Source organism: Thermobia domestica, chromosome 4, assembly GCF_964235325.1.
Source record: "Thermobia domestica chromosome 4, izTheDome1.hap1.1, whole genome shotgun sequence".
In the NCBI taxonomy this organism is placed as follows: Eukaryota; Metazoa; Arthropoda; class Insecta; order Zygentoma; family Lepismatidae; genus Thermobia; species Thermobia domestica.
Window position 1 is genome coordinate 333,493,188 of NC_137457.1, and position 23,035 is coordinate 333,516,222.

The following is a 23,035-nucleotide window of genomic DNA, read 5'->3' on the forward strand; positions in this document are numbered from 1 at the left end:
AATATTACCATTGCCATGTATATACATTCTAGAAACAACATCATTTATACATATGAATAAAAGAAACTTTCAACTCAATTCGGACCTACACCAATACAACACAAGAACAACCAATCATATTCATATACAAAATTTCCGTCTAACAAGAACTCAAAATTCGTTACACCACATAGGAATAAAACTTTATAATAAATTACCAGATCGTGTCAAGCGAATGCCAAGCTTACAATTTAAAAGACATTTCAAGTTACTCTTACTTAAACATCTTTTCTATGGTTTAGATGAATAGCTTCAGTGTGATCTTTCCTTGTAATGTAAATATTACGATTTATTTGAATTTTGAAATATATAAAATAAGGTATAATTTATATTTTCTATAAAAATACACTTTTAGTTTTATTGTTACGTATATATTTTGTATTGTTGTTATATATATTGTATTATTATATATTATTTTTTTAAATAATTGTATTATTAATTGTAGCGTTTCTCTTATAATTATTATTATTATTAATTGCAATAGTAACTGTATCTCTTGACGAAGCCATGAACGCTAAGTTCTTACGGCGGAAAATGAAATAAATAAATAAATACTTTTTTATTTTTTTTTTTATTTTTTTCAGGAAAAAACTTCCGAAGAGAAGGAAGGAATATACCTTGAACCTGAACCTGAACCAAGAGAAAAGTTTCGAAAGGGCGGCACTGAAGAATGTTGTAAGATGTGTGATGGTAATATTATTTGTCCATTTCTGCTAAAATTTATATTCAGAAGTGGTGCGAATTAGCTAAAGGTCAATTTTCAGGAACAAATTTTGTAAAATTTACAGATACAAGTCAATACTCTGCATGGAAGGACGTGATTTGATGCTGTTTCGAGCGGTGTGCCAAATGTAAACCTGCATGTACGTTTAAAACCGCGCGAAAGTTTCTTCAGGTGGCAGAAGGAAAAAGTAAATAATGCAGCTATAGTGTATTATTTAGATTCTCCCGCAAAATTACTTGGTAATGCCTCTATCTCAGTCATGATAAAGGTTCGTTATTTGTAATTCTTATTACTATAAATACAGTGGACATACGGCATAAAAGGTAATAGTATACAACAGTACCTCATGATCTGTGCGCGTGGATACTTCCTACTGTTGCACTACGTATAAAAATGATTTTTTTACATTTAAAAGTAGTAAGAAGCATCCACGTGCACGTGACATGCGATATGTGTTTCAAATCCCCCACATATACCCATACACTACGTACAAGGGCACATTATTATTCTTCACATACCATAAAACACAACGAAACGCAACGCAAACCGACGTACATCTTATTTTATATTACTCAGTAATTAAATGAAAGTCGCCTTGTTACCTCATTTTCAAGTTCCTATATCCTCAATGAATAATCCTTAAAAGACTGCACTTCGTGAGTCCTCGCTAAATGATGAGGCACTGTCGTATACTATATCCGCATAAAATTTACACTATATAAAACACGAACCACCACCTGCTAGCCTGCCAGTAAAAGCACAAATGCTTTTAAGCCGGTCAGGGCATTAGCGCTGCAGGGAATGAGGCTTCCTTTTATAGGAAGCAGGCGCGTCAGCGATACTGAGTATATGCATAAACGAGCTTGCTTACGACGGCTCACTACAATCTGCTTATTTCTTATTTTTTCAACTGTACTGTTACTCGTGTAAAATCATTACAAGTGGTGCATCATGCTTAGGAAATGCATATGACAAAGAAGTGCATTAGATAGTATTTTTAACAGCATATGAGCCCAAGTAAGTTTATATTGGACAACATCCTGTCTGTAGGTTTCCTCGGAGTAGTTTCGTTCCCTCCCACATTTTCATTCCACCAATTCCATTATCATTTACTTGCCTTAAACATTTGCTTCCTGAAAAACATAACCGAGCTACGTTAAACAAAAGATTTCATTTCTTGAACGATGTACGATTTCTGCGCAGTATACGAAATATGCATTTTGTCTTACAAATGTAATTTACTCTGAAAAACCATTACAAGTCCAGCTTGAATTCGTATCACTGTCAAAACCAACGTGTTTCACTTACACGTATTCCCACCGCTATGAATGTCTGCTACCTCCGCATATACTTTCCGCGCTAAGATTTGACACGCCAGCTTCGCCCTACCCTGCCTCCATTTGATATCATTTGTGCTTCTAGTAACGAACTAGCATATATTGGTTTGTGTTACTTTTAGGCTTCGCTCATAGAGTAGGCCCAGTATTCTCGGGCTGAAAAACGTGAAATTTACGTCATTTACTTGGAAATTCTTTGTCATTTCCTAAAAATTCCTTGCTGCTCATTCATTTTAAGAGTAAATTGCCGTTTTGCATGTAAATACTGTGTCCGGAAATATCCATAAAAACTACAATGTAGAAAACAACCTGTGCTAGGTTGCCACAAAAAAGCATGAATGCTGTCTAACCTGTTATTCCAGGAGCACAGCAAAGGAACCGAACAGTGATAGGAGTGTTTCTGAAGGAAGCAGGCCTCTCGTCGATGGTGGTTACGCACGTAAACGAGGACGTTTCTAAAACACTAGGTTGATTTCCTTCTTTATCGACAATTTTGTGTCATCGAAAAGAGCACCTTTCAGTGCTGACGCTTGCTAATGACATTTCGCACAAGCATCACGGTATTCAGATTTCAAAATGTAATTGTTCCTCACTTTCTTTATTTACAATGCCTTCCTACATTTGCGACAATTTCTGCTCAATTTTGATAATATGTGCTGCTCCACATAACGTAATAACCTTTCTTCTTCAGTTTATATAACTCAATCAAAATGTTACTTCCGTCATATGCTACTAACATGTTTGAACCCTGGGAATTACTTTCGTCATTACACCATCATGTCTGTCGTCAACATGCCCCCACTCAAAATAGTACCAACAACAAGGAGCTTCTAGCACTTCCAAATACTATATCACTCATCTTTTGTTAGCATCAATTTCATGAAAAATAAACAAATTCACCTTTTATTTCAGGTAGCTTTTTACGTATTTTTCACCTTTCTGGACCTACTCTGTGTCCATGCAATACGCTTTTATGCTATAGTTGTTATGGTATATGTCCAGGTGCTATATTTATACGCAAATCTTGAAAGAGTAGCAATTTTTTGAACAATAACGTCTGCAGGTTGCCTTGTACTTTATCTCTATTCAGTGGGGTATTGTCATACCGGTCAGTCAAACTTTTTGGACGACAGGTACACTCATGTTCAAAATGATTGTCGCATGTCTATAAATACGATGTTGTAGGAATATCATTTGATAACGAATTCTCCCGGTATTTCTTATAACGTTAATATATGTATAATCGGCAAAGTCATGTATGTGGAAAATTTCATGTCAAAAGAGCAGTAAATAAGAACAATGAAACAAAAAAAAAAAAAAAACTTTCTTGTCCATTTATCAACATTTTGTTTTACTCATTCTAATTTTCGTATTTATAATTCTTTTCCTATGAAATTTACCACAATTAAACATTTCCCGATTATACACATAGTATCAGTATTAAAAGTACCCTGGAAAATCATTATCACATTATATTCTTACAAGAAAATTATAGAATGCGACAATCATTTTGGACATGAGTGTACATTCAAATCAGTATATATCTATGTACATAATTTCTCAACAATTATTTCGATTTCTGTGCGTAAGCTTGACCTTCATAGTATTTTGTACGAAAATATAACTCCTGTGTAACAAGTAAGCTGGTATAAAGTTGGATAACGTTTCACGTCATTTTTGACCTTTTTAATAGATGGGTGTTTGCAATTTTCATTACCTAAAAGTACAGATTTAAAATGTAGGTACACATTTATATAGGGTCAAACTGATATTTTTTCGTTGAAGTATTATCCTCGTAATTTCTCTACACTTATTTTGTTGGGGCATTCAATGCTTTTGTGAAAACAGCTAATATTGAGAAGAAAAGTACTATTTCCGTCAGTTGGTCTGGATTTCATGTCCCGCCACAGGGTCATGGTCCACAGGTATGTCGAAACGTAGTGATGGGCAGTGGAAATATTCCCGGTGGGAAGGAAAATAAAAAATGGTAGTATTCCAGGGTAAAGTCCACACGACGCGAGCTGGGATCGAACCAGGGACCCCAAGTACCGGAAGTGAACGCTCTACCACTGAGCCACCGCGCCCCCCCCCCAAAAGGGAGTGGTGAGTCTATGTTTGTGGTGGGCAGCATCGTGTCATAATTTTCGTCTGTTCTATCAAGACTCGTTTTGTCCCATATTCTCATTTCATCAATTGTTTCTTATTCATTTGCATTACAACCCGTCTCTCCATTAGTCTAAACGACATGAACGTGGAACGTAAAACTGAAAGATCTTTTTTCTTATCATTCTTTACTGGAAGCCAATTGCCAATCTATGCTTAGAAAGTCAACAAAGAAAAGATTATTTAGATTTAGAAACGAGGAAACCTTCGTTCTTTTCTCAACTCTTAGTTTTGTGTTTTTATATAAAATGAAAAATTAAATGAAATCTTTGAGTTTCACGTCCCACGCAGGTGCCGGACAGGCTCAACCAGGTGGTGGTGATAATTAATTAATGGAGTGGTGGAATGAATAAAGTGGAAAGAAACGGGAAAAACTCGAAAAAACCAACGGTCATGTTATTTGTCCATCACGAAGTTCACTTGGCGCCAGCTGTAATCGAACCAAGGACCCCATTCACAAGAAGTAAATGCACCTAGATTCCTTATTAACAGACTCATTTGCTACATATACATTTCTTGAATGGAAACAAATTTCTTCTATCAAAAAAAAAAAGTAACTTATTGGCAAGGAATAGCAGTAATTTTTCTTCCTAGCCTCTTCCCCTAAAATTAGGCATAAGACATTACCATAAGCATGTTATTTTGTTCATATCTGTATGGGATATTTCCTGTTGTTAAATATGGTTTAAGTAGGTCCTTTGTGAATAATTATATGTGAGGTTTTCCAGTAGATGGAAGTTGAACCAAATATTGTAAAGTGTCATAATAGCATTTTAGCTTTAGATATAAGTAACCTTCTTGTAGTATAAAAACAACAGTCTGAAACATATATATTTGTCTTTTATTTTTAGTAGTTCGTGCTCAAATTAATCATTGGATACTGAAGACTACTATCTCAAACACAAAAAATTCATAATTAAAATCTAGGATGGCTTTCGATTGTTCTGATAATGATCCACTTAAAATTGAAATTAAGGTAGAAAATAGTTCGCTTGAAGACACCAACCTTCAATTGTTGAATGAATCGGTAAATAATTTTGCGTCCGCAGTGTGTTCTGTATCACAGTTGGAATTGAAGGTATCTACAGTAAGTGTAACGGAAGCATATAATGATGTTAATGTTTCCACTTTAACCGAACGTCTTTCGCCCAAATTTAAAAGTGCCGTAGGAAATAATGAACATCTAAGAGGTGACTGGAAGCTTAATTCAAAAGCAGTATGTTTGGTTGAACGTTTATCGACATCTGTAGTCCCCGTCCACAAAAAAGATTCTCATACTGTGAAGTCAAGAGGTAACGATTTCTTATGCAATGGAGACAATTCTAGAAGTCACAGATCTATCTTTAGTATGGATGTGAAAAAACGAGAACATCACCAAAGTAATGGAGAGATTGATCAGGATTTCTGTGACAAGTAAGTATTCGTGTTTTATTTTTCATAAGTTACGTTTGATAAAAAAAAAAATAGTTTTATTTTCCCTGCACTTTCCTAGAACACTGTTTATCATTTTCCATTCCTTATAACATTAAGCTAATTAAATTCCCAATAACAGAATATCCAAGATTGTTGTATGTATTAATATGTGCTTCTATAATGGTTTCAAAATTGATTTGCAAGTTTTCAGCAAAAAATATATTCCGGGATTATTGGCGTCCTTTAGGCATGTCTGCATGTAGAGCAAACAATCACAAAGGAAATCAAATGTAGGCCATCCCAAAAAATTAAGATTACCTTGTCAGTTTCTTTAACAGATTGTTTCTAGAAAATATGTTTTAATGCAAAGCATTGAAGTTGTGACACAGAACCTGTGAATTCATCCAAATTATGCTTTAGATTTTTGTGAGGAGTGTATATTATATTTGCCTGCTCTAACCACAGCCTTAATTCTTATTGACTAAGCACATACACGAAACTTAGATTTCCATATTATTGTCCTTGAGTTACTAAAGATAACTTGATTTACTAAGTAACTTGACCAACAATCAGCGTTTCGTTGCTACGCGTAGTGACGTAATTCGCATATTTTTTAGAAAGTTAGCGACTTCACCTATTCGGCCCAACAGAAATAAAATTGATTGAAATTGTGCTAGATTATTTGATTGTTGCTTGATCTCAATTACTCGCCAACAACCATTGTTTGATCACTATCCGTAGTGATGTCATGTGCATATTATGGAAGGAAACTTAATAAATTAATCTACTCACCCCATGAAAAAATTGTTCGAAATTGGACCAGATCCTTTGATCGCCAACAACCAGTGCTTGATCGCCACGTAGTGACATAGTATTTGTAATTTTTGTAACTTAACATGTTATCCTATTAGCCTTCCACATAAACGCAATTGATTGAAATTGAATCTAAATGATTTATCTTTGTTTGATCGCGTTCGATCGCCGAAAATCATCATATTATCCCCTGCATAATGACGTAATAAACAGAAGTTTGTGTGGAGGTTAACAAGTTATCCAGTAAACCCCAATAGAATTGCAGTCGATCGGAATTAGGCAAGATCGATTGATTGTCGTTTGGTAGTCAACAATGATTGTTTGATCACCACGTAATACGCACAATTTAGTACGTCGCTAGCAAGTTAACCTATTAGCTTTTCTCCTAACAGAAGGAAACTTGACCAAAAACTGCCAGAGCGTTCCATCGGCATTGCTGCATCTGCTTGCATTTGATCGGCGTGTGTTATAACGTAATACGTATAGATTTGTAGAGACTGACAAGTTAATTTTTTCACTCCATGAAAGCAAAATTGATCAGAATGTAGCCAGTTGCGTTCACCACGAGCGTTTGTTCACCACAAATAGCGTCATAATATGCATGATTTATATAGATTTAACTTGCTCGATCCCATGGAAGAAAACCATAATTGTGCTAGATTGTTTAACCGTCGTTAGATCGCGTTTTATTGGCAACAATCAGTGTGTTTTCACAACGTATACTGACCTAATACGCATATTTTGTAGAATGTTAACAAGTTTAATTGAATTGAAAAAGGCTTTATTCAAGCGGGCGAGGTTCAGCATATTGCTGCTCTACCACCTAACCCTTGTCAACGGATGTACATTGAGTTATACAAAACACATATAATCAATTGAGTCAAAAGATACGATTATATACAACAAAAATACAGGTATACATTAAGATGATAAAAAAAGAAGAGAAGAAAGTGATACTTTTAACAAAACACACTCACACGCACAGTATTACTAGTGAAGAAAGACAAAAAAAGCATACAAATACAAACATGAAAACAAACACAAACTGATCAATAACATAGAGACAAAATAAGTTATGCTTGTGATTCACAATGCAGGGGAGGGTGATGAAATATTTTTACAATGCATGATTATTTAATAAAGAATATGTAACAAGTCCAGTCTGATTTCATTTACGTGCATCAAGTGATACAAACAGTGATGAAAATATTCCGATTCATAAAAACATACTCATTCCTACATCGTTGTTTAGCCATGAGGTGAGGTGGAAAATTTTCTTATATATTTTTCCGGAAAATTTTCCGTTCTTAACAAATATCAGTGATCAAGTAACAATCCCTCAGTATCCATAAAATTGATTTAATTCATGTATAGAAATGTTAAAAAGTGTAAGATCGTTTAAAGGATCTGAAACTTTTCATGACTCAGACAATTTTCAGTACTATGTAGGAACAAGTGAAACAATTTTTCATGAATCGAAAAATTGTCTGTCCTGTACAGTGGTGAAAATTTTTCGGAAAATTTTCAGACGAAGAATTTTCCGATTCATAAAAGCATACTTCACTTATTCCTACATCGATGTTTAGCCGTGATGTGAGGTGGAAAAATTTCTTCTATATTTTCCCGGAAAATTTTCGGATCTTAACAAATATCAGTGATCAAGTAACAATACCTCAGTCAGTGATGAAAATTTTCCGATTCATAAAAACATATTCCACTTATTCCTACATCGTTGTTTAGCCGTGATGTGAGGTGGAAAATTTTCTTCTATATTTTTCCGGAAAATTTTCCGTTCTTAACAAATATCAGTAATCAAGTAACAATCCCTCAGTATTCATAAAATTGATTTAATTCACGTATAGAAATGTTATGAAGTGAAAGATCGTTTAAAGAATCTGAAAATTTTCATTACTCAGACAATTTTCAGTACTATGTAGGAACAAGTGAAACAGTTTTTCATGAATCGAAACATTTTGTGTCTTGTATGGAAAAACTGAAGAACTTTTTGAGTCGGAAAATTTTCGTCATTTTGAAGCAAAAAGTAAAATAGACAAAAGAAAGATTTATTGCTCTGTAGAAGCAAGTGAAAGGAATTTTCATAGATCGGAAAATTTTCATCACGATGTAGAAACAAGTGGGAAAAAACTCTTTGTAAGGCGGACAATTTTGGATATTATGTAGTGATGTTTAGTGGAAAATTTTCCACTATATTTAACTGCACATTCAGCTATAAAATTCAATTCTTGTAGGGGGAAGTTAGACAGCAACAAATTATCATTTTTAGAATTAGCTTTTAGGAAACCAGAAAATTTTCTAATATTTCAAGTTAGGAAGTAAAAATATACAGTGTTTCTCTCTCTTTCTCTCTCTCTGTGGTGTGTGTGTGTAAAGTGCAGGGAACATACATCGAGTTCGTAGAGAACAAATATCCCATTGCAATATTTAAAATGTAACAAGAAATTGAAAAGAAACCTTTGTGAATTTGTCAATTTCAGAAACAGAAAATTCCACTATTTCTTCACATGTAGGAGTGCTTATGTAATGAAATAACTACATAAAAGTTCGTTATGAATATTATTTTTATAACAGAAAATAAGAAAAAATGATTTTTTTTTGTGTTTAACACTCTTAAATCATAATTTCACTATTGGAATTTTGTATAATCAACATCTTAGAGCAGATATTTGTATTGTAAAACTACCATTATTATGTATAAAAAGGTATTAGAAATAATGACGATTCGAAAGAACAAGCTTTTAGAACGCAGCGCTAATAATGCTGCTTTTTATGTTTCTTTTATTATTTTATTGGAAAAACAACTACACAAATCAGCTTCCTTATTAGTTATATTTCACTTTCCCTTCTGAATGGATATATGAATAAATAAATGTTTATTTCTAGAAAATGGTCAGTATTTGCTTTCATGAGTGACTTAAACTCGAATTTTGGATAGTCAAAAACTTACAGTAGGTACTTTATATTATCTCTACTTATTTATAAATGTTGCAGTATGTAAAACTATAAAAGTACTAAAGCTATGAGTAAACCGTCTTATGCGTATTAAACTGACGAAATCTATTATTGTAAGATCAAAGGTGGATTCTGAGGGAAGAACGCATTGACGTTTTTGAAACGTTCTTGAAATGAAGAATCGTTAGATTTTCACTTCATGAAACTTTTTAAGACAATATTTATTACCAATAAATTTTACGGTTAAACAACGATGTAAGAACAAGTGCAGTATGTTTTTATGAATCGCAAACATTTCCGTTTCAAAATTTTCATCACTGTACAGGACAGACAATTTTTCGATTTATGAAAAGTTGTTTCACTTGTTCCTACATAGTACTAAGAATTCAACCATTAAAACTTTCAGATTTTTTAAACGATCTTTCACTTTTTAACATATCTATACATGAATTAAATCAATTTTATGAGTACTGAGGAATTGTTGTTTGATCACTGATATTTGTTAAGAACAGAAAATTTTCCGGAAAAATATAGAAGAAAATTTTCCACCTCACATCACGGCTAAACAACGATGTAGGAATAAGTGGAGTATGTTTTTATGGGTCGGGAAATTTTCATCACTGATGTGCAGTGAAATATAATGGAAAATTTTCCACCTAACATCACTATACATAATATCGAAAATGGCTTACAAAAACTTTTTTTTTTTTCCACTTGTTTCTACATCGTGATGAAAATTTTCCGATCTGTGAAAATTCCTTTCACTTGTTTCTACCGAGCAATAAAACTTTCCGATTCACAAAACGTTGTTTTACTTTTTGCTTCAAAATTATGAAAATTTTCCGAATCATAAAAAATTCTTCAATTTTTCCATATAAGACAGAAAATATTTCGATTCAGGAAAAATTGTTTTACCTGTTCCTTTATAATACTCAAAATTGTCTGAGCCATGAAAATTTTCAGATTCTTTAAACGATCTTTCAATTTTTAACATTTCTATACATGAATTCAACCAATTTTATGATTGCTGAGAAATTGTTACTTGTTTACTGATATTTTTTTAGAACGGAAAATTTTCCGAAATGGAAAATTTTCCACCTCACATCACTAGATACAAATCATTGATACCTGAACTTAAATTTTGTTGGCTGAATAAATAAATTTTTAACATTTTCTTGAAAGAATTAAATGTTTTAGCTTCTTTTACTGCATTTGGTAGAGCATTCCATGACCTTGGTGCTAATACTGAAAACGCCGCAGTGGTTTGCTTGAATCTATGGTGTGGAAATCAAACGTATTTCTTGTGATGTGTTGAGTGTGAATAGTTGACCTAGCAGTGAGTTTCTTGTATATATACGCGGGACATGTTGTTTTAAGAATTTTATAAATAAGAGAACAATAATGCTAATGTCGTCTTCTTGACATTATCAGCATGCTATTGCTGTTCAGAATAGGCAAAATAAGATCGAATTCTCGTATGTTGTAACAAAAGCGGATGCATGAATTTTGTACCTTTTGGATCAGAATAGCATTGCTTTTTGTTAGAAGCGGGCCATACACAACATCACAATAATCAAACAAAGACAGTATCAGCGTTCGTATCAGAAGTAGCTTGGTATCTTTAGACAGACAGTTTCGCATTTTGTACAAGTTTCTTAGTATTCCTAAGGCTTTTGAACACTGAGTAGAGACGTGATTATTCATAGAAAGTTTATCGTCAATTTGTACTCCAAGACTTTTTACACAAGGTGAATAGCTAATGTTTGAGTCCATCATTTGTAATTCTAATTTGTCAGGAACAATTTTATTAAGTTGATTAGCGGAACCTAGAACAGTATAAGTACATTTTAAGGGATAAATAACAAGACCGTTATCAATACACCAGTTACTGATAGCCGTAAGATCTTGGTTAAGGAGTCGAACAACTTGTGGTAAGTCCTGAAGCAAGGCATTTATAAACAATTGAGTGTCGTCTGCGTAACAGTACATCTTTGATTGTTGTACAACATATACCAGATCTGCAGTGTATAAGGTAAACAAAATTGGCCTTAAAATTGAGCCTTGTGGAACGCCTCAATCAAGAGCAGCAGCTTTAGAAATTCTATATTGAGAGGAACTACGTAAAGTAACTTGCTGTTTTCTCTTATGTAGATAGGATTCGAACCATTTTATTGTATTTACTGAAAAGTTGTACTATTTCATTTGGGCTAAGAGAACACCATGCTGTATAATGTCAAATGCCTTTGAGAGGTCTAATAAGACTAGTATGACCAAATATTTGTCATTTAGTGCATGAAGCACATTGTCTTTAATATCTAACAAAGCAGTAGAAGTGATATGAAATTTACGAAATCCAGATTGTTCACATGGAAGTATGCCAGAGCTATCAATATATGAAATCATTTGCTGAAGCACTAACTTCTCAATCAGTTTTGAAAGAACTGGCAATATACTTATTGGCCTAAGGTCACTAGTTGATTTAATACAAGGTTTCTTTGGTAATGGCAAAATTTTAGCGAGTTTCCAGGGATCAGGGAATTTATCATTCGATAAAGAGTTGTTCACAATATTAGCTAAGGGAGATGTGATAACAGGTAAAGCTATTTTATACATATGTGGGGTTATTTCATCAAAGCCCACTGCATTTGATGTAATGTTAACAATTGCTCTTCTGACTTCATGTTCATGAACAGGTCTTAACATGAAAGGAGTTCCACTACCAGTGTGTTTCAGTGCACTGTACCGAATTATTTATTTGTTTATTAAATGTATCGTCACTTGTTACTGAGATTTCGCAAACCTTAGCAAAATGACAATTTATGACATCAGGACAATTTAGTTCTTCAGGGAGGTTCAACGACGAACTTTTTCCACCTATTCCCAAATTATGTAACGTCCAAGTGTCTTTATTGTTTTTAGCGTTATTTATACGAAAGGGAAAATACGCAATCTTTTCTTGTCGAATAATTGCCGTAGTAAAATTACGAAGCTCTTTGTACTCATCCCAGTGTTGTTGCAACTTAGTGCGTTTGAACGATCGCGTATATTCATTAGCAACTTCGTATTACTAGAAACATAATGCAATTTGTTATTCGGAACTTTAGCTGTTTTTATTGGCGCGTGCTGATCAAACAGGTGTTTTAAAGAAGTCTGAAAAAAATAACTAGCATTTATAGATTTCTGAGATTCAATTTGTTTCCAGTTCAACGCTTCAGCATTTTGTAAAAATGCGTCGTGATTAAATATATTAAAGTTGCGATAACGAATAATATCAAATGACTTTCTTGGCGGTTTTTTAATGTTCAGGATAGCATGTGTCACCCAGTGATCGGATGATCCAATAGGTGGACTAACGCCACTTGATGCTATCATGTCTATTTTATTGGTAATAATGAGATCGAGTAATGATTTACCGAACTCTGTTATTCTGGTTGGTTCTTTATTGAGTTGGACAAGCCCAAACATATCCAGGATTCGGTTCAAATATTTTGTTTCGGCTTTGTCAAGACAGCTGATCACAATTAAGGTCACATAGTATATGCAGACGATCAACTTGTGGTTATACATGTGTAATGAGATCCTCAAAAATAGACAACTTGGTGTAGGGGTATTTGGTGGTATATACATTGATACGATACCTATGCGTAGCGAATTTATTTTCACCATTACCGTAAGGCATTCTACTTGATCTGAGTTAGGTATTTCAACCTGTTTTACATCCAAATTTTCAAGATAATACATTAAAATTCCTCCAGCATGATGTTCTCTGTCTTGCCGAAGAACGGAGTAGCCAGGTATATTAATAAGTCGTGTATCAGTTGAATTGTCAAGCCACGTTTCACTAACTATAAAAATAGCACACTGTGATTCTAACATTAGTAAGCGTATTTCATCTATTTTCGGTAAAATGGAACGAACATTAGCATGCATAATTAAAAATTGAAACTGTTGTCCTGCCGTACACTCAAACTTTTTCTGAAAAGTTTTGTTGATACTAGTATTTAAATGTTCCCTTGTACCATGCCAGTGGTCATGAATGCTCCCTTCTGCTATGTCTACGTTACTTATAACTATTGTTAAACAGTTTTCTTACAATACAACTACAATATAGCAATAATGTACCAACTAGTAAACACTTTAAAGCTACAGTGGTACCCACCTTAGCTAGAATGGTCACTAAAAGAAGTGTTCAGTAATCTAATCAACATAACACAAATATTAAAAGAAAAAATCTTAATACACTTTCACAAGAGACGAAACTCAGCCCACATTTGCTGTTGACAGAGTACACTACGCTGAGTTTAAATGGCTTCTAGCTCACTTACAGTGGTTGTGAAGTGCTTTTGCTTCCTTTTCACAACAACTATTTTACCATCTTGAGTAAAAACGTCCCTTGTACCAAACTTCTGTGTCGCCTTTTTGAGTAGTTGAAGCCGAGCTTTACAAAGATCTTCTCTGATTGTGATACCTGAATTCTTTAACATCCTTTTGCTTCTAAATACCAATGATCTGATCCTGTAATTTATAAATTTCACTATGATAGGTCTGTTCTTACCGGAAACAACTGGGCCAATTCTGTGTGTTCGACACAGCTCAGAATTTTGAAGTTTGACTTCAAGACGATCTTCAAACAGAGACGAAGCAATTGCATCCGTATCTTCTCTTTCACGTTCCGGTAAACCGAAAATTCGAATGCTATTCCTCCGTTGGTACTGCTCTAGTTCTACAATTTTGTCACTTAGATCGGCAATTGTTTTCTCACGTTTCTTAAGTTCACTCTTCATGTTGTGCATATTTGTTTTCAGATCGCTAACCTCATCACAGTTAAATTTCGTAGTTTCCTCCAAACGTGCAATCACCACCTTTATTACAGTTTCAATAATAGAATCTACTATCACCTTCGTTAACTCTGAAGACTGAACGGACGATTTCACTTCACTACAAATATATTTCACAAGATCATATTTTACATTTTGGGATGACCGTGCATTTGGAGTGCCGGTGTTCTCGCTTCGTGTACTCTTCGGCATATTTCACTATTAACACAGAAAAACAATATATATTTTACTTTAAAAGCAAGCTTAATGGTTTATGAAAAACAAGTACATACACTCAGCACTATCTTCATAAAAATCACTTCATAAACAGCAGAAAAGTTGACTTATTAACCTCCTTGTAAGCGTAACTGACTAAAATTGAGCCAGATTATTTAATTGTCGTTAGGTCAAGTTAGGACACGTTGATCACCACAAATAGTAAAGAAAGAGGAAACATTTCTAGGGGGTTAACGAGATAACATGTAAGCCTTCATGGAATCAAAATTGATCGGAATTGAGCCAGATCGTTTGGTCGTTCGTTTGTCACATTTTATCGTCAATGCGTAAGCGACCATGCTTCACAACCATAAAGCTTAACAGGCATGATTATCATTTTACATATTTTAAGCTTTAAATTCCTTGACAGAATTCGCGACGACAAAATATTTTGAACTGAATAATAACAAGAATTTCCTGATTTCAATCGACATTTAATTATTTTGTGGGTATGATTTTGGCCTGATTCAAGATATTTGAAAGTATCCATTGTGTCGAAAGTATTAATAGATATTTTAACGCATTCATAATTTGCCATATTACGATCCTTGTGAACTTCCTTGTATTTATCTTTCTTTGTATTTACTCATGTCCCTGCAAGCGTTTAATAATCCTCTGCATTTTTTTTCGATTGTTCTCCTATTAGATTTACATCATCAGCATACACCATAACCTAGTGAATACCATTCAACTCTAGGTCCTCGTTCCTATCTTTGATTTTTCTTATAGCGTACTCCGGAACAAAACTGAATAATAACGGCGATAACGCATATCCTTGTTTCAGGCCAATCTCGACGTGGAAACTCGCATTTTTGTCCTTGGACTTTACTCTGGGATTCATTTAAACACTTAATAAATCTAGCTTTTTCAGTATTCCAAATTCTGTAAGAATGTTGTACAATGTTTCCCTCCTAACCGAGTTGTAAGCCTTTCTAAAATCAATAAACAGTTGATGTACTGGGTAATATATTCCCATTTCTTTTCGAGTATTTGTCGAATGGTAAATATCTGGTCAATTTCGACTAAATCCACACTGATAATCTTCAATAATTTCATCTGCGTATGGGGTCAAACTTATTCATAGAATGTTAAGAGAAATGCCTCGATAATTATTACAATCAATTTTGTCGTCTTTCTTGTGAATTGGAACAGTGATTGATTTTTCCACTCTTTTTAAATGTGTTCCATATTCTTTCTTTTTTGTAAAAAAAAGTTTCGTAACGATATGTTGAATTTTATTGTTAAAAATTCGGAAACCTTCAGGACTGGGTAAACCGTGATGGTGGTTATATATTCTACAGCCTAGGAAACCATACGCTCAGATGAACCGTCTATTACGTATATGATCCATCAACAGAAAATTCGATACTTTCCAGATTCTGAACAAGCTTAAGGAACAGTCAGTGCATTACAGAATTTGGAGCTTTACCGATTTTGCACATCCGAAGCATCTGATAGGTGGTAACAGATTATTACGTATGTGATCAATCAGTGAAAAATTTGTTCGAAATATTCATACAATGTAGATAAAAGTTAAAACTTAACTGAAAAATTTCAAGAATGTACAGAACCACCCTAAATGAAGCTCTTGATGTGCAGATTTCTCTCAAGTTTTTCTTTATTTTGCTTCAAAAAGAGTGTGTGATACTTTGAAGTAAAAACACTACATACAATTTTGCTAGTTATTTGTGTATCATTTTTTAAGTACTTATTGTATCAAAGAGGTTAAAATGTTATTACATATGCTGGATAATCCTTTGGAATTCATAATGTAAATATGTTAAGATTTTTAAAAAATCTTTTTGAAATTCATGGTTTATTTTCGAGGTTTCATATTGTTATCTACATCAACCACTAGTTAAATGAGTTTTTTTGTTGTAGAGAAGCGAAACAAAGTCTGCATTATACTTTAAAGCAAAATTTTCAAAAAGCCCAAAATTTCCCAAGCAAAAAAGCGAAGCAGAAAAACCGAGTTTTTCAAAAAAAAACGGGTTTTTCCGAGCCCTTGCATCTCTCTCTCTCTATATATATATATGTATATATATATATATATATATATATATATATATATATATATATATATATATAATATATTTTCGTTTATATTTGAAACATAAGATACAAATCATGAAATTTATTTATATCGTGAATAAGCAAACAGAAGAGGACAAAGAAAAAAGCTTTAAATCGGGATTATAATGAGTCTTTTCCCATAGGTGAAAATTTTAATAAAATTTACGAGTCCTATCTCGTAATTTTAGGTGAGCGTTAATGTCACACAAACCATTATGCACTCTTTATAGTGTCCGTTTAGTCCGCTTTATTTTATTTTCATAGACATGAATGAGATCACGTCACTAACTGTAATTGACGCAAATTCCGTCTGTAGACGCACTTATGAATTATATGTTTCCTCACTTTCAAACTTCAGAAACAAAGTTTTGTCTCCACTATCACGGAGAATATCTTTCCCCTTTGGTCATTCCAATTATTAATTAGTTCCTTGACCGCTCTAGGTCATTCAGTTATTAACTAAACACACACTTTAATAGTTTATTTATACCACATATAAATATATGAAAATTATTCGGGTCCAAAGAAACTTTTTGTTAGTATCAAGATCACGGAGTAGAGAAGCATCGGTCAAATTTCAGGATCTGTATATGAAGAGAGGATTTAAGGTGCACTTTCACAAAAGGATTTTTAGGTTTATAATTCGAAAGATTTGTTGATGAATTAGAGTTACAATTACGACCTGCCTTCGTTCCATATGACATGCAATTTAGATCATGAAAGAAGTTAACAGTTACATATATTATTTCACAAAATTACAGAACATGAAGGAAAATTATCTACCATGCGGCGGTATTCTATAGTCTACATCTTACCCTCGTCGGATGTTTCGAACCATGGCAACCAATGATCATTCGGGATAGGTACTGAGCCCTTTACACATTTATTTACTCAAATCAATATTCTACAGTTCACTTTAATATAATATTTACGTTTCACATATATTCATATCTCAACATATACATATATTCAAAAATATTTACACTTTCAGATTAACGACCCCGACGAATAATATTCTATTAGGTTGCAACATTTTACAGAAAGAAAATTTCTGACATTTCATATATTCAACTAATTATCCGCACATAGCCTTAAAATTCGTATTTCGATATATTTCATTTAAACAGAGACCTTTAATGTATGAGGCAGGCACGTAAACCCAGAATATGCATAACTATTGTCTCTAAAATGTTAATCTACTTATAAGCCCAAACTACTACGACAGCATTCACATATATGATATTTAATGGAAAGGAAAATAGAAATAATTGATAGTCCAACAAATGACTAAACAAACATTGATAAAAGAAACGGAAGTAAAACGTAATAATATGCTGAACGATTACTCGCTCCAGCAGAGGGTCAAAATGTAATGGAGAAACCAAGATCAACGAAATACTTCCACGAATTGTGTTTCGCGACGTCTCAATTGGAAAATTTGGTTCAAATGATATACTTTAAGTGGTCAACGTTTATAAAGTTCAAAACTTGGTGGGGAAGGATAAAATTTTGAAAAAAAAAGTTGAAGAAAAGAGTAGAGGAACAGATAAGAGAAAGAAAAAGCGGCGCCAAAAGAAATAAGTTAAGACACTAAAACTACAAAGATAAGTGGTCGAATTACAACATACAACAATCCACAGCCAAATATACCTTTATATGCCGAAAATGGTTGGCTTACTAAAATATGTAGCCTAGAATAAGTGTCCCCAAAGCAACAGTAAGCCCGTGCCCACAAGGAGATTTTCATAAAGACAAAGGCTTTAGGGAAATCCCCCTTCTCGCTGTATTCCGACTGAGACCTTGGAGACTGGCACTACCGGAAGGATGGTGTGGTCTCCAATTGAGAATTTCTAAAATAAAAAAATTTTCCGACCCCTCACAAACCGAGAAGAATTTCGAGAAAAATATGAAAAACTAGAGTGAAGTCGATAAAACAGAAGAAACCCAAACACAGTCTTGCCAAATTAAAAAAATTAAATAAAAATAGATTTTGTACTGGTAAGTTGTTTGCCAAATCTCCTACTAGCTACCAATTCACAAGGTTGCCAGCCTTGAGGCATCAACTAATTTCAAACACTATATACTAGAAATAAAAGAGGTGAAAATTCATGGACATTGGGGGTTTAGACGCCCTGACACGATATCTCGAGATTCTACTGTAATAAGTTTATCAGATTATTTAATCCTATCTACTCCGTCACCTCTACGAACAATAGTGAAATGGCGTTAATCGAGTGACGTGAAAAAAGAAAAAAAAAATTCAGAGTCGCAGAGTAATGTCGTTAATGCAAGCCAAACGCATATATTTCAAATTATATTGCTTGTACAGTTATTCTGATCCGCGATTATTTGGAAAATATCTTGAGTTGTTTGCTCTATGGCACTATCCGCCCTGTCAGACTAGATTCTCAATGAGTAAGTACCATTGAACGCCAAGCTACGAAGTGCTAATATAGTCCGTCAACTACACAAAACACACATCCTAATGCGAAGGTCTAGTGTAGGGGTCAGTACTCGAAATATTCATTATTATACATAAAAATGCAATATTTTAACTTGTGGTAAACAAATACACTAGGCACATATATTTAGAGGTGTCCTTATATTTATTCAGACCCATTTTAATATATATATATATATATATATATATATATATATATATATATCATTTATTTATCTTCGTAACACTCTCTAATATAGATTCACTAGCGGACACCCTATACTTTAAGTATGTTAAAGACTGTTCAAAGCAGTCATATCATATAATCACAACCGATAAGCCACTACAGAAAGAATCGCGCACTGACCAGTACACAAGGCATCACACGAACCCAGGGCCCCTTACAACAAAAGCCATACTATATTCCACTTCACAGCTCAAGAATTTTATATATTTGCAACGAAGAGCAATATTATCGATGATAATTTTATTTAAACATGTTTATATTCTGATAACAACAATGAGATTTATTCTCGACAGCAACGAGTAGGAAAGAAATTCGAATTGTAATCTGGCAAAGAAAAAATAGCCTAACTTCTGCTTAATAGTGAACGCAATGTTTATTTTTATTAATATTTCAACTACTGGGCTATATAGAACATTGTGATTTTCAGAAACGTTCAATTATGAATCAAATTATCTAAGTATCTATGTATATAAGCCAGAACTAGTCCTTAGTCGTAATTAATCAGGAAAGAAAGATTAATATTGTGTTGCCAAAATCGTTACGACTCGGAGAAAAAGACTAAAAGCGAAGGGTTCTTAATCTGACATGAAAGGGAGTTGGTAGCACAACAACAAGCTTTACACTACTAAATGCCCTTTGTACTGTATTATATGGAAAATTAACTAAGCACTGTATCTCACGAAATAAATTTACAAAGTTTTTATGAATTCGAACTAAGGACCAATCGACTTATTTGTACCGCCCGAAAGAAAATGAACAATTATACTATAAGACACTGTCCATAAATACGTTACGTTTATACTAACACACGCACAACACACTAAATTCCATACCTACACACTACATTCCACATAAACCAAAACAACAAACAATAGTACATGTTACTATACATTTTAATCAATATTACTACTGAACTCAACTATACATAAATTAAATCATATCCAGGTTTCACCATATTTATAATCGGCTCTGTAACATACAGGAGGGCGAAAAGGAAATTAAACAGAGCCCAGTGACCCTTCTACCAATTAACACATGGTTCCTTACGTTATTGTCAGGGCAAGTGACATATTGAACTATTAATTGGAGGGATCCCTTTCCCGAAGGGAAAAGAACCCCTATGAATTTTTGTTCAACTCATTTTCTGCTAGAAACCGCGATCAATGTAGGAGTAAATGAGAGCCCTGGTGCTCACTTACACTGACATAATAACAACTAATCTAACTAAGAGAAATACTACAAGTACCGCCATGTTAATAATAATTTAAAAATATCAGACTTACTACATATACAAACAAAAGCTATATCCAGACAAGGCCTATCGAACCCTAACATTAACAGGAAAATTTTGAGAATAATGTGAGTAATCAAAAGAAAGCACTAATCTTCAAACTGGTTCTGATAAATCACATACTATGACGAATCCTGTCCATCCCTATTAATGTTTACAAACATGGCAACGCTCGAGTTCAAGTCCATATCTCACTGTATGTTGACTATTTTCAAATAAAATTTCAGCAAGTTAAGACTCTCAAAATGCTTTGTCACTGTTTATTTCGTAACTGAAACTACTTATACCTTGATTCTTCACCTACTCCCATCATAAATTCGAATTTTCTAAGAGCCAGAATCAGCGTGATCTGAGTGCAATCGAGTCCCAGGTCGATAGTGATGAGAATCGCGCCCTGATACCATAGCGTCAGAAAATGTGGAAAGAATTTAAAACGAATAGAAAACGGTGAAAACTGGATAGAACCGGAATTTGGAAGAGTATGAGTATCTCAAATTGTCGAAGGGGTCTAAATTATTCTTCACAAATCAGATTGGTGGTTAATTCCAAGAATTTCTGTCCAATTAAGGGCCTATGCTTTTGTATAGCATTAGGACGGTAATTTCAATATTTATCCATTTGAAATGCCCATATACAAGATTTATAATGAAATAATGTACAAATAATGGTATTATTCCCCAAAATATAACACCTATTAAATTATTCAAAGCTTCCACATTGAGTTGAATAAGGAACCAATAAATATATTACATGAACCGAAAATATATTTTAGAAAAATTATATGGTACAGTACGTTCAAAAAATATTGGACCCCTTCCAACAAAATTTCATTACACAGATTGTAATGGTACATTACATTAGTACGTCATTTTCTTTAGAATAATTTAACGTTTCAAATGCAATATTGTCCATGATCGCATAACGTACGGGAAAAGGGAAGTATATGCTTGCAAATTTATCAAGAGGTAAGTCTGAGGAGGTTAATCAGTACATTAAGAAGTTCACGGAATTCTTTTGTATCTTATTTATTAATTGTCCGATCTGGATGTTCTTAAAGCGGCTCAAGGTGGAAGCATGCGTCTCTAACATACCGCAAAAATACGGAATGTTTCTTGCAAACACTGTCGTGAAAAAAGTCATCGTGAGCTCTTGTTAAGAGGGATTTTTTTTTTTGTCCTTACACATTAAACTCCATACTTTCTGTGTTCTGCACATTTTTCAAAACCAGAATATTTTCATTTACTCACAAATTATATTGATAAGTTATTTTTTTAAAAAGTAATTCTTATGGACCTTCAACGCTTCTATCATCTTACTTGGTTCCTTGCCACTTCAATCTGCTCACATTACCGGAAACAGTCTTTAACAGAGATTTACTTATTCGAACATTAATGTTATCCATGACCATTTTCCGTGTTCTCTGGTCTATAAGAAATTTCAATTCTCTGTTTACGACCTTGCGTGTACTCTCACATCTGCAATATTCGACGGTTTTACATTTCAAGATGCAATATCAAAAGACATTTTTCCGCGTGTGCAACAAAACCTTTACGAAGTATTGATTCTTGTCCTTATCGACTGAATTTTTTTTTTCTTGTGCGATACTTACTATAAAATGTTTTAAGCATGTTAAAACCTCGCATTTCCGAAACAACAGGAATGCATTTTTTACGACATATATAAACAACACTGTCCAACTAGTTTACAAATGTCAGTCACGGGTAGTTTCTTTACACTTTCGTCAGCTCTTAAACCAGTTCGAAACGGATGACAATGTCGCATCTCGTCGGGGTACGTGGGTAACTGCACTTCACTCATTTCACATGGAGCAGCAAATAAGTCTCGGGGCCACGGTGGCTCAGTGGTAGAGCGTTCACCTCTGGTCCTTGGGGTCCCGGGTTCAAACCCTGCTCCCGCCAAGTGAACTTTGTGGTGGACAAACACCGTGTGCGTGGGTTCTCTCGGGGTTCTCCCGTTTCCTCCCACTTTCTTCATTCCACCATTTCATTTATTTCTCATCATCATCGTCTCCTTTAGCCTAACCGACATAACCGTGGGACGTAAAACTCAAAGATTTCATTTCATTTCATTTTCCAAATAAGACTCGTTTCACTCTTTCCCGCTTTGGTTTGAGATGAGGCTTTTTCTTCTTCCTTTTCATTGCTTCCGAACTTTGATACCAAAGTACGTAAAATGTAACTGAAGCGTATCGCAAGAAGAATACTGTAACGCTAGGTACAACGCAAACTCGCACACATTCTGTCTTACCTCAAACAGTAGGAACTGAAACTGTTAAAGCTTAACCTCAATAAACTAATCTGTTGATTTGGTTGGCCCAAGTACTCAATATTCAATTTACACCACCGCCGAGTTTCGAGCGAGAATATTCTAAAAACGTCGGCGTATGTTCCGGTGTCAACGAGGCGAGGGGG

The 23,035-nt window shown here is 34.0% G+C and overlaps 1 protein-coding gene across 7 annotated transcripts in view; it reads left to right on the top strand.

Annotated features, from left to right (window-relative positions):
- The first annotated feature begins 616 nt into the window (after nt 1-616).
- The window catches only part of LOC145684479 (uncharacterized), a 100,206-nt gene continuing 77,787 nt past the window's right edge, over nt 617-23,035 (top strand). Inside the window, exons 1-2 of one of the 7 annotated variants that reach the window (XM_081756914.1) lie at nt 617-729; nt 5,115-5,676. In XM_081756914.1, the coding sequence (XP_081613040.1) occupies nt 5,192-5,676 (485 nt within the window). In that variant the 5' untranslated portion in view covers nt 617-729; nt 5,115-5,191. Of the gene's footprint in view, nt 1,032-5,114; nt 5,677-23,035 lie in introns of all 7 variants that reach the window. The other 6 variants (XM_081756913.1, XM_081756915.1, XM_081756916.1 and 3 more) reach the window with 6 other exon arrangements.